Source organism: Phocoena phocoena, chromosome 1 (assembly GCF_963924675.1).
Source record: "Phocoena phocoena chromosome 1, mPhoPho1.1, whole genome shotgun sequence".
NCBI lineage: Eukaryota > Metazoa > Chordata > Mammalia > Artiodactyla > Phocoenidae > Phocoena > Phocoena phocoena.
Window position 1 is genome coordinate 78,930,169 of NC_089219.1, and position 13,489 is coordinate 78,943,657.

The 13,489-nt window shown below is 39.4% G+C and overlaps 1 protein-coding gene across 1 annotated transcript in view; it reads right to left on the reverse strand.

Moving 5' to 3' along the window:
- LOC136131481 (guanylate-binding protein 6-like) overlaps nt 1-13,489 on the reverse strand; it is a 53,896-nt gene that overhangs the window by 30,720 nt on the left and 9,687 nt on the right. The window contains exon 10 of the mRNA XM_065888270.1: nt 13,030-13,253. Coding sequence (XP_065744342.1) covers nt 13,030-13,253 — 224 coding nt within the window. The remainder of the gene's footprint in view (nt 1-13,029; nt 13,254-13,489) is intronic.

The window sequence follows — 13,489 nt, forward strand, 5'->3', positions numbered from 1 at the left end:
CTCTGAGTTCTTACACAGAAACTAAGATGCCCAGGCAGGTGGAGGATGGTGACTATATGTTGACCACAAGCTCATAGACCTCAGACTGGTTGGAACCAGAGGTGGAGATTCCAGAGATATCACCCTGTTACCTCACAACAAACACATCCAAAGGAAGACACACATCCTGCAAATTTTACATTTAAAAACGCTTCCAGGAAAACCATCAGAGAGTTTAGGCCTTCTGAGAAGGACCCTCCTGTTTTCCTTGATTGGCCTTTGCAATAAACTTTCTCTGCTCCAAACTCTGACGTTTTGGTTTGTTTGGCCTCACTGTGTGTCAGGCACAGTGACTTGGACGACACTGACACATGCTTGTTTTCTCCCTCTCTGCTCCAGAAGGCAGGCCAAAACATTTTACAGACATGTGCATTTTCCTCTCTATCAAGTTTTGGGGGGGGGGGGGGGTCAGATGTTAAAATAATGAACCTTTGTTTGATCTTTTGATAATGTTATCCCAATATCTATTCTGCTATATTCTAAGAGCTCAAATAGTGGCCAGATAACTTTGCTTTGGAAATTTTGGCAAAATGTACCATAGGAGGACAGAGACATGAAGCTTAAATTGAATTACACATTTTGAATTATACCACTCTGGGAGTTGGTGAAGTTCCTGATGCCGAAAACTCAACCTCTGTGCACGGGGTACCAAATTGAAACTTGGAGACAGAGTTTTGTGTGAAGTAGAAAAGAATAGCTTTATTGCTTTGCCAGGCAGAGGGGGACACAGAAGGCTCTTGCCCTCAAAAGCTGTGTGTCCCAAACTGGACGGATTAGCTGGGAAGTTTTATAGCAATGGTTCAATGTTGGGGTTGCTAATAAGGATCTTGGTGTGTGCAGGGCCTACATTCTTTTAATCTGGCCTCAGGTCATCTCCTGATGAGCTGTGGTTCTCAAGGTTATCAAACGATCACTTTCTCTCTGGAATGAAGAATGCTTCATCAAGTACTTCATCTTCCATTTGTTGTGGCCTTTGTTTCTTCAGAAGAACTCAAAGATATTATGTGTGTCCCTTGAAGTGGAACCAGGACCCTGCCCCAAGGTTGCACTATTGTTTCTTGACTGCTCCTCCCTTGTCTCTGCATCCCCTCCCTTCCCTGGTTGGCAACGGTTTGAAAGATTTCCGTGCCCAGGAGCCCCACAGGGTCCTGGTGTGTTTCATTCCCAGCTAAGCAGAAGTTGAACAATCCATGGGATTTTTCTGGCCAGTGAAATACAGTGTACCCCAGAGGAAGGGTGCGGTGTCTAAAGAAAATCTGCAGAAGCACTTTAGGGACACTGACGTCATTGTCTGAACACTTTTCACATTATGCTACGGATTTAGATTTTCAAAATCAGGCTCTCCTTTTGCTCGTACAGAAAACATGCTGATTTCCTAGAAATGAGCCTGTTATAAAAGGAGCTCTTCAGTGCTTTCAGTTTCAGTCTGAATTATGTTTACAAGAAATGCCATTTCAAGTGGCCTTGAGTGATTGAAGAGATTGTTTGCCTGGCTGGAAAACTGTTATTCTAGATCAATTTGAAAACGAATTACTCTTCACCTTAAACATAAACTATGGGCTTCCCCGGTGGTGCAGTGAGGTTTTTAGGATACAAGGTAAGTCACCTCACCTTTCTGCATAAAAGTCTTAAGAGCAGGCATTCTCCATATGGAGGTTACAGGATCCTACATCATGTAGCTCTTGCCCGCCCCTCCCCTCCTCACGCGTTATTTCAGCTTCAGCATATGGCCCTGCCTTAAGGTACCAAACACAACCCAACTCTTCTCCAATCAGGAATTTATACACAAACTCTCCTTCTGTCTAGAGTTCACTTCTCTCACTTTGTTCCTTATTGTGCTCTTACTAAAATTCATCTGAGCTCTCATTCTGTCAGGGAGGGCTTGCTGGCTGACTAACCTAAACTGGGTCTCCTGTCTGTACTTACTCATAGCACCCTGTGCTGTATTCCTTTACATTGCTTACCAGAAATTCAAACATCATACTTGTTTGTATACCTTGTTTTAATGTCTTATTCATGAGCTAAAAGAAAAAGCATGAGCAGGGACCGCGGTTGTTATACTAACCACAGAATGCTCGATGCCTTCCCAAATACCTCCCACGGTACCCAGCACATGGTCAGTGGTCAATACATATTTTCTGAGTGACTAAATGCAGTTATATTTAAAAGTATCCACATTGATGTCATTCAGAACTGTGTATGACTTTTGCTCTCTGCAGTGTAACTTTGTTTTTAAAAAATATAGAAAATCCATCAATAATAAGCAAAGCATGAATTGATGAAGGTGACTCTTGCTAGTGTTGTATTTGTTGCTCTTGTCATCATCATCATTATCATCATCACCATCATCATTTACGTTGGGTTTGCCTTTGATGGTTCTGTGTCTCAAAAGAAAGCACTCTCTCTAAAAGATAAATGTATTATACAAAGCAGGGAAATTTAGGGATTTTACTTAGCCTTGTTTTGAATTAATACTGAGAGCTTTGGATTTTATTCTGAGTCCAGTTGTTTACATAATATCATTCTGAATAAAAAATGAAAAGTTATTGAAAAAATTTAGTAAAGTAGGGCACACTTCCTTCCCCATTAACAAAGCAACAAAAAACAGAGACCTGAGGAAGTACAGCCTGAGTCAGTGGATTGAACCCTGTTACTTTTATCTTCTACACAGAGAGTTAGGCAATTTAAACATATTTTAAGGCAAACAAGACATCTTCTGTAGACATTGTTAAGTGGCCCCTTCCTCCATGCTTTTCTTCAGTCCTTGAGACTGTTCAAACCCTGGAGCACCAATTATGAGATGGAGATGTGTTTGCATGCAGATGGTTTTAATTATTCCAGTTCAGTAGCTCCCAATGGTGCTGATTTTGCCTCCAGGTAACATTTGACAATGTCTGAAGACATATGTGGTTGTCATAATAGGCTTGGTTAGCCCTCTTCTCTGGAGAATTTCCCTTGAGTAAATGGGAACTGCTCTGCCCAAAGGGGATGACCCACGGGCAATGCCTGATGTGGTGGGCTATAGATATCCAACCCTTTGCTTCAAGGAGGGACCAACTCTAGTGCTGGTTGTGCTACAGAGATCCCACTCCCGGACGAGCCTGGAGCCAGTTTCTACCTGAGACTATAACCTTTTTAAATTTTTACTTTCTTGCCCTCTCCTGCTTACCTCAGACCCCTTCTGTTGAAAACCCTCCCTCAATAAGTCACTTGCACAAAACTACATCTCTCAGTCTCTGCTTTTAGGGAAACCGACCTAAGATATTACAAATCCTGCCTTGTGGTTTAATATATGTAAACTTCATGTGAAGGTTCCAAGTCTGTTTTAAAAGAATGAGTATTCTGTTTGGGGGTGCAGGCTCTACAACTGAACATTAGGCCAAGTTTGTTCATCATGTTTTTAAAATATTTTCTAACTTCTCTGACGTTTTGGTCTTTTATTTTATGAATTATTGAGATGTGTTAAAATCATTTTTATACCTCACAGTATGGAAATTGAAAGGCTTCTCTGTTCTTTATCTGATTACAATTTAAGTGAAAAAATTCATGCTTAAATCGTCAAACTCAAAATTATTCACCTTTACTCTCCTCCAGGATAATTCAAAGACCTTAGAACACTTGATCTGTATCCCACTCTTTCTGAATTATTTTATGTTAATTCTGTCTTCTCATTTTTCAATCCCAGTATATATTATTTAGACTTCCTTTCTCTTGGATCTTTTTACTTCTGCTTAAAGTAAAATATTTAGAACTTCCATTAGAGTTGGTCTGCTCATGGTAAACTCTGCTCCAGATATGAATTTTGTACCCATTTTTGAAAGTTTTTTTTTCCCTGCATACATCTAGGTTGACAACTATCTTTTTCTTTACCATGAACTTTTTCTCTTGCACTATCATTCCACTTCCATTGATGCTACTGAGAAATCAGCTTTCTTTTGCCTTGCTGTAAACTAAATGTTTTTCCTCTGTAAATATTTTTCAGACATTCTCATTTGTATGCTATAATTTCGCTCTGATTCCTCAGGTGTATATTTACAATTTTTTTCTACTTGGACTTAATCTTGCATTTGCACATGGATGATTTTTAAAGTTCTGGGAAATTCTCTGACACTGTATCTTCAAATATGACCTCTGTCCCTTTTCTCTTTCCTCTGCTACTACTTCTGATTACATATAGGCTAGATAATTTGCTCTATTCCCTCCATTACTACCCTAATTTTCAACATGCATCACTTTTTCTGATGTTTCTCTACCTCAATCAGTTTCTCTTCATTTGGGTCTAATCTGCTTCTTAAACATATAGCCCCTGCCCAGTGACAAAGATGTTCTCTTTCACCAAATATTAGTTAGGTTTCCTCTGAGCACTCTTCTCAAATAGGACTTGACCTTGACCCCTGTCCTTAACTCGTCTAGCCCAACTTTAATAAGAATCCTGCTAAGTTAGTTTATTGAATTTCCCCACCTTTGATATCAGATCAAAATCCTCAACACCTACTCTTGATGCCGTGGACTGAATGCTTGTTCCCTCCAAGACAGAATTTGGTATCAAGAAGTGAGGTGCTAAAGTTTAACGCATACCTAAAAATGTGGAAGCAGCTTTGGAATTAGGTAATGGATAGAGGGTGGAAGAGTTTTGAAGTAGATGCAAAAAAAACCCCAAAAAACCAATATTGCCGTGAAGAGTACTAAAAAGATGATACTGGTGAGAACTCAGACAGAAATGAGAAACATCTTTTTTGAAACTGAAAGTAAGATGATTCTTTTTATAAAGTGACAAAGGACCTGCCCAAATTTGTTCATGTTCTACTATTTGGTAGAAGATAGATGAAACTGGATATTTAGCTGAAGAAATTCTAAGAAAAGTGTTGAGAGAGAGGCTTGATTCCTTCTAACTGCTTAGAGTAAAATATGAGAAGAGAGGGCTTCCCTGGTGGCGCAGTGGTTGAGAGTCTGTCTGCCAATGCGGGGGACGCGGGTTCGTGCCCCGTTCCGGGAGGATACCACATGTCGCGGAGCGGCTGGGCCCGTGAGCCATGGCCGCTGGGCCTGCGCGTCCGGAGCCTGTGCTCAGCAACAGGAGAGGCCACAGCAGTGAGAGGCCCGCGTACCGCAAAAAAAATTTTTTAAATAAAATAAAATATATATATGAGAAGAGAGAAAATGATGGAGTAATTGTTAACGAAAGAGGAACCAGAAGGTAAAGATTTGGATAATTCTCAGGCTGACCATATTACAAAAAATAAGAAAATGTATTCAGAAGAGCACAGTAAGGTTGTGGAGGCAGGACCATTTGATAAGGAAATCAGTGTGGTGTGAAGCATGGATTTAATTAGCCATCTCAACAAAAAGCAAGAATAGAGATGGGACTGTAACAGCAGAAACACTGCCAGCTTGAACTACAGGCAACAGAGAAAATAGGATAAAATGAAGAAAGACTGTTGGACTTCTTAGACCCAAGAGAACTGGACCATAGTACTATTTTTCTGCTAATATGTGCTATTGTTTAAGATAAGGGAAGAGGAACCCCCAGATACAATTCAGAGATCATCAGGGCTGCCACTTCCACCACAAGCACAAAGTGCAGGGACTTGGGAGGTAGGGGTACAGGTCTGACTTTATTTTGATTTCAAAGGGTGGGAAAAATGCCCAGCAGAGAATCTGTAGCAGCATGACCTCCACCCCACAGTCACAGGCACATGACCCCTGCCAGGAACAGACTCAGCCATACAACCCCCACCAGGCAGAATTGTGCAGGCAGGGCTGATGCCCCAGTGGGTCCTGGGGCAGGATTCTCTCCCAATAAATATAGAAGGCAGAGCACTGAGAAAAAGTGGATTATTCTTGTGCCTTAAGATCTAGTAGAGCTTACCTTGCTAGGATTTAGACCTGCTTGGGACATGCATACCTTCCTTCTTTCTTTCTTACTTTTCCCTTTTGGGATGGAATGTCTATCCGTATGCTATTTATCCACGTCCCACCATTGTATTTTGGAAGCATATAACTTGTCTGTGTTCACGAATTCACAACTGGAGAATTTTGTCTCAGGATGATTCTTACCGCAAGCCTCACCATATCTGATTTAGATTATACTTACATGAGACTTTGGACTTTAGATTTTAGAGCTGATGCTGGAATGTGTTAAGAATTGTAACTTGGAGCCTGTTGAGATAAAGTGAATGTATTTTGCATGTGAAAAGGACATGAATTTGGTGGAGCCAGTGATGGAATGCTATGGACATCATGTTTGTGTTCCCCCAAAATTCATCTGTTAAAGCCTAAATTCCCAATGTGATAGTACTTGGAAGTGGGTTTTTTTTAAAGTAATTAGATCGTAAGGTAGAAACTTCATGAATGGAAGTATGCCTTAATAAAAAGAGAGTTAAACATAGGATCTCTTTCTGCTCTCTGCCACATGACCATACAATGAGAAAGCAGCTAACTACAAACCACCAGACACAGGATCTGCCAGCAACTTGATCCTGTACTTCCCAGCCTCCAGAACTAAGAAGACAATAGGTGCTCAACATCACTAGTCATTCGAAAAATGCAAATCAAAGCCATAATAAGATACATGTCACACACATTAAGATGTCTACTATTTTTTTTAGAATACAAGAAGCTTGTTTTTCAGAAAACAAGTTTTGGTAAGGCTGTAGAGAAACTGGAATTCTTGTACATTGCTGGTAGGAATGTAAAATGAAACAGCTGCTGTGGAAAACATCATGGCAGTTCCTCAAAAAATTAAACATAAAATTACCATTTGATTCAGCAATTCCACTTCTAGTTATATATCTCAAAAGAACTGAAAGCAGGAATTCAAACATGTATTTGTACACCATTATTTGCAATACAGTAATAACAGCATTATTCACAACAACCAAAAAATGGAAACACAGTTATCTATCAACCTATGAATGGGTAAATAAAATGGAATATATTATCACCTCACACTGGTCAGAATGGCTATCATCAAAAAAGACACAAGTAACAAATGTTGGAGATGACGTGGAGAAAAGGGAACCCTTGGTACACTCTTGGTGGGAATGTAAATCTGTGCAACCACAGAGAAAACAGTATGGAGGTTTCTCAAAAATCTAAGCATAGAACTACCATATGACCCAGCAATTCCACTCTTGGGAATGTATCCGAAAAAAAAACAACAACAAAACACTATTTCAAAAAGATACATGCACCCCAACGTTCATAGCAGTGTTATTTACAATTGCCAAGGTATGGAAGCAACCTAAGTATTCAGATGAATGGATAAAGAAGATGTGGTATATATACACTATGGAATACTCTTCAGCCATAAAAAAGAATGATATCTGGCCATTTGCATCAATATGGATGGACTTGGATGGCGTTATGCTGAGTTAAATAAGTCACACAGAGAAAGACAAATACTGCATGATATCACTTATATGTGGAATTTAAAAAAATACAACAAGCTAGTGAATATAACAAAAAAGAAGCAGACGCACAGATATAGAGAACAAACTAGTGGTTACCAGTGGGAGGCGGGAGGGGCAATAGAAGAGTGGGGGCAGAGGAGGTACAAACTATTGGGTGTAAGATAAGCTACAAAGGTATACTGTACAACACAGGGAATAACTGTAAATGAAGTGTAACATTAAAAGTTGTATAAAATAAAGCTTTTAAAAAAAATAAAAATAAAATTCAGTATCCATTTTCCATGGAATAATATTCAGCCTTAAAGAGGAAGGAAATTCTGACACATGTTACAACATAAATAAACCTGAGGAGATTATGCTAAGTGAAGTAAGCCCAAAGACAAATACCGTATGATACCATTTATATGAGGTATCCAGAGTAGTTAAATTCATAGAAATAGAAAGTTTACTAATGATTCCTGGGAAATAGGTGGGAGGGAAATGGGGACTTATTGTTTATTAGATACGGAGTTTCAGTCTAGGATGATGAAAAGGGCTGGAGACAGATAGTGGTGATGATTGTAACAACCATGTGAAGATATTCGATTCCACTGAATTATACGCTTAAAATAGATAAAAGAGTAAATGTTATGTTGTGTATATTTCACCATAATGAAAAAAAATTAATATTTTAGGTGGAAGGAAAATAGAACTTGATAGTCTCTGCATTTTATATATTAATGTACAGTCAACAGGGACAGAGAGAGATTGGGACCTCTCCTACTCCAAATATATCAGGGGAGGAATTCATTAATTCATGTTTGATCTGGGCCTGTTCCCTAGACCAATCAACGGGGCCAAGAGTGGGCACCATATTCAGTGCAACCTGGGACAAGTGAGCACAAAGACAGTGGTCAGGGAATAAGATGATATTGATGTAGTAAAAGGCTTCCATTCAAATAACAATACTGAGTAAGGAAGCCACACTTCCACGGAAAGGGGTACAGAGTCCAGAGTTGATATATCAGTCATGGTACAGCACAGAAACCACTTTAGTTTGTTTACACATAATACATTTGTACAGGTGATAGAGGAATAGAGATCAAAGACAGGGGCCTGTGAAGTAACCCCAGGGCTAAGTAACTGCAGGAAGAAGCAACAGTCTAAGGCTGGAGAGACAAGGGACAAGGTGCTGATACTGAAGCCCAGAGGCTTGGGCCTCACAGCAGGAAGTGATGCGTCACAGGGCCTCTGCTGGGGCAGTTGGAGCCGCAGAGGAGATGTACCTCCTCCCAGATACTACCTGAAGAACACAGGAAGCAGAGACCCCAAATTGTCCCTTCCTCCCCACTCACAGTTTTCATCCAAGGCCTCATATCGTGGCTGAACCCAGCAGGCAGGCAAAGGAAAGCAGGAATATGTGTGGTGCTGAGATTTAATTTCCACAGCAATGGAGAGCAACAGGAAAGGAGCAGAACAGATCTCAGAGCAAACAGGCAAAGACCAGCAATGATAAGCACTCCAGACACTACTATTAGAGAGACAAAGGGATCTTTCTATTTTAAAAAGGGCTGGAGGGGCTTCCCTGGTAGCGCAGTGGTTGAGAGTCCGCCTGCCGTTGCAGGGGACACGGGTTCATGCCCCGGTCCGGAAGGATCCCACATGCCACGGAGCGGCTAGGCCCATGAGCCATGGCCGCTGAGCTTGCGCGTCCGGAGCCTGTGCTCCGCAACGGGAGAGGCCACAACAGTGAGAGACCCGTATACCGCAAAAATAAAAGAAAATAAAAAGGGCTGGAAAAAACTCATTTTAGCTAGTTAAAATGTTCCATCATTCAGACCTTAGATGGAAAATCACATGAGTATTTGCCTAAGGTCAGAAACCTCTTGTCCTAGCCTCACTCTGGGACCCCGGAGTTAGGGTTCAGAGCTATAAAGCTCAAACTCTGCTCTGTGAGAGAGTTTGCTCAGTTTTCAGCTTCCTCCAGTTCAGCTATCAAGATGCTGGCATCAATCCAAGGGTCTTAGATTTGAGATCTTTTCTGTATTTTGTTTCCATCAGATGGAAAAACAATATTCTCAGCAAACACCTTTATTATTTTGACTATGGGTAATGGTAGGGATATTTATTACCTCTTGAAATGATAAAGAAATATTACACTCGGTTATTCATCCAAACATTCATCTATTTATTTATTCTTTCAATCACCATGCATCTGGGTTTTGCTATGCTTTAACGTTATTATATTTGGTCCTTAGGATTCAATAATGCACAATTATATTCCCAGGCAAGATGGAGTAGATTGAAACCAAACTTAAAGAAGGAAGGACTATTTGGTTTCTACTCTGAGTCTTAATCACTATCCAGGCAAGATATATATATATATTTGCAACATTTATTACTGCCTAAATATTGCCATAATATTATGTAACTTCCCTATAGGGGGTAACCTGCATGAGAACAAGATCTTTACTTTGCTCTCTTCACACAATCCAGAACAATGGCAGGTAGGGCATGAGAATTTAGTAAACAGTGTAAATAGTTGGAACTAAGTATTCCTTAATGAGTACTAGATGTGTGAATAAATTTTTAACTACTTTTGAAAGCCTTTTTCTCTTTATAAGTGATCAATACAAGCTGTTTTTATTATTTTTTATTGAAAGGAAATAAAAACAGTATTTCAAAGAGATATCTGTACTCTCATGGTTATTGCACTGTTATTCACAATAGCCGAGATATGAAAACAACTTAAACACTAATCAACAGATGAATGGATAAAAAAGGAGTGGTACATGTACACAATGGAAAATTATTCAGCCACAGGGAAGGATGTTCTGCCATTGCGACAACATGGATGGACCTTGAGCCCATTATGCTAAGTGAGATAAGTCAGACAGAGAAAGACAAGTACTGTATGATGTCCCTTATATGTCAAATCTAAAAAAGTCAAGACTTCCTTCTGTTCTTCAATTCGGGGTGTCTCTAGTCTACGGGATTAGAACATCTGCTTAATTCAAGCTCTCAATGAGAACAGATACACAATATTTCTATAGAACAGTTTGCTTTTTCATTAAAGCCTATTCATTACTATATGGTTTCTTCCTTAAAAGTCAAAGCTATTCTTCCTTCTGAACACTTGAAGCCACAACTGGATAGAGTCATTTAAAGCTCCAGTGAAGACGTGTTAACATCCTTGCAGAGGCACAAAAACTGTGATACACGAAGTCACTGAGAAGACTACATCAGAAAAGTTTCTTTTGCTCTGCTAGCCTTTAAGACCTTAAAGGTTTAAAGGGTCACCTTAGAGACCTTAATCTAGTGTGTAAAATCCAAACTATCTATTAACAAAGACGCTTAGAGTGTTCATAGAAATCTGGCATGATAAGTCACACATGTGTCAGTCTTTTGTTTTTCCAGCAGATTCTTATGTAGTACACTCTGTGCGTAAACATACTCTATGAGGATGTACAGAAAAATATGTAACGGTTTCTGTCCTCAGATGAACTTTACTTTTATTTGAAAACAAATACGAGACCAAATTAGTTGCATGGCACCTGAGCCAAGACTGCATTTATTACCAGGATCCTGTGTGCCTCTACTTTAACAGGGAGACTGTGAAGTCTTTTCAGGATCTGAGTATCACTGCAAACTTGGATCCTGATTCCAAGAGTCACCAAAACGTTTGGCCATTCCCATTTCCCAGCACACAGGTACCAAGTGAATTTCCAGAGGTCCCCTAGGAGGGGGACTGGGGAAATCATTATCATTTAACCTTGTTCTAGAGTTGCAGAGTCCTTTCTCTTGGGATCCTGCCCTCTCCTCCAGGTGATAGGTTCATGATCTGAAATTGGTTTAGATCAAGGCTATGGACTGTGTCTTTTTTATCGAGGCTGCCTCTCAGCCTCCTGGTAAACATCCTTGTCTCCATTTGATTGTTTCCTCCCCTCCCTTTTGACTCGACAGACACCCTGTTCTATTTGCCGTATTCAGAGTTTTCTCTGCTCAGGTCTGGCTGGCTGCCACTCCAACCACATTATAGACTGAGTGCTTGTGTCCTCCAAAACTCATTTGAGGAAACCCTAACTTCCAATGTTCCAATGTGCTTGGAAGTGGGCCTTTGGGGAGGAAATTAGGTAATGAGTATGGGGATTTCATGAATCTGATTAGTGCCCTTATAACAAAGAATCATGAGGTCCTCTCCCCGCCTCCTCCCTTTTCCAAAAACGTGAGGACACAGTAAGAAAGTTGCCATCTGTAAAGCTGCCAGAGGACCCTTACCAACAACACAACAGTGCTGGCACGTGCTTTTGGACTTACAGCTTCCAGAAACAGGGAAAAATAAACGTTCTTGTCTTAGCCACCCAGTCTACGGTAATTTTGTTATAGCAGCCTCAGCTAAGACAAACCATGATTCTCATCACTATGGTATGTACTTGGGCTTCTGATGTTTAAATGCTAACAGGTGGCCTCCATGCATCAGGGTCTATAATCCCCAGTACTATCAGGGCATCCAGTTCTTCAATGATACATCACGTCTTTGGCCCTTGCCTGCAGCAGAGAGTCAATCAATGAACATTCAAGAACGATGGGATTCCTCTCACCAGTGCATATTCTTAATGTTTAGTAATTTTCTTCCAATACCTTAGAAGTGTAACTCAAAGAGAGGAAGTGAAGGCTCCTCTAGCTGAGATTTCAAGGGGTAACAGGAAAGTTTATACCTTCTTTTTGAAGAAATATAAGGGATTAAAAACACAGGCAAAGTGAAAACAAGATTAGGATGCAAATTTTATGCTTTCTAGTATTCTGATCCAACTCATTGAACAGACTGATGTCATTTCTAGAAGCAATGAGCAATTTCATCATCTAATAGTCAATTTCACATTCCATTTATTATCATTTTTAGTATTATACTTTATGTTTTCTTTGTCATTTGAGAAATGATAATACAAGCTTTCTTTACAAAATTGAAAAGATAGAGGATATAATGAAAAGTGTGTGTCCCCTCCATCACTAATGCCAAGCTGTTCTCCCCAGAAGGAACCAATGATACCACTTTCTAATGAATCTTCCAGAGGCGTTCTATGTGTACATATATATGAGTGCACATAATAATTGCATTTTTTATGGTGAACAGATTATACAAACTGTTTTGTACCTCATTTTTTTCACTCTACTATATATCTTCAAGGTTGTTCTATATTTATACATATAAACCTCCACTATCAATTTTTTTACTGGCTACATAGTATTCCAGTATATGTACATGGAAAATGTATATTACCAATTTATATAGATGGACATTTAAGTAGTTTCCAATCTTTTGCCATTAAAAGGGATGCCTCAACAGGTCTCTTGTATGTATGTATGTATATATACATATATATGATTTTGCACACATATATTTCCTAAAAGTGAACATGCTATATCAAAGTGTCCATGCATTTATTCTATCTAATGTGGGCCAGACATTGATATTTTCTAGTAACCACTTTTTATATTTAAAGATTTGCTGAATGAAAGTGAAAAGCATTCACACCAAACATAGGCCAGAGCATGTACATATATTGTGTATCTGTAATTTCTTTAAAAGAAGACCTACTTCGTTTTAAATAGGGAGCTCACACCACTCACAATATGACCAAGAAGTTTGCCTGGAGTGCACAATAGTGAAGAGACCTCTTTGCCAAATTTGTCCAAGACTACTGCCAGCCAGGGAGTATCATCATTTTTAGTATTATCAATCATATTTTTCAAATGATTTATCTCTGCATTCATCTCCTCAGATTTCTTTCTAAATCCTTCTTTAAGCAGAGCTTCCTGGATCTAAAAAAAAAAAAAAAAAAAAGTGAGAGAAGGGAAGTAAAACTTTTTAAATCCCCATTTTTTTTCAAGGATTACATTTTGTCAAACTTTAAAACTTTGCAAAATATCTCTGTTTCACTGCTAAAATTGTTCTTTCTTACTCAGTCATGAAAGGAGAATTCTGTAACACAGAATATCTACTGGTTTGGACCTAAACACTAAGAGAAAGTACAGTTTACAGCCTTACTAATATTCAC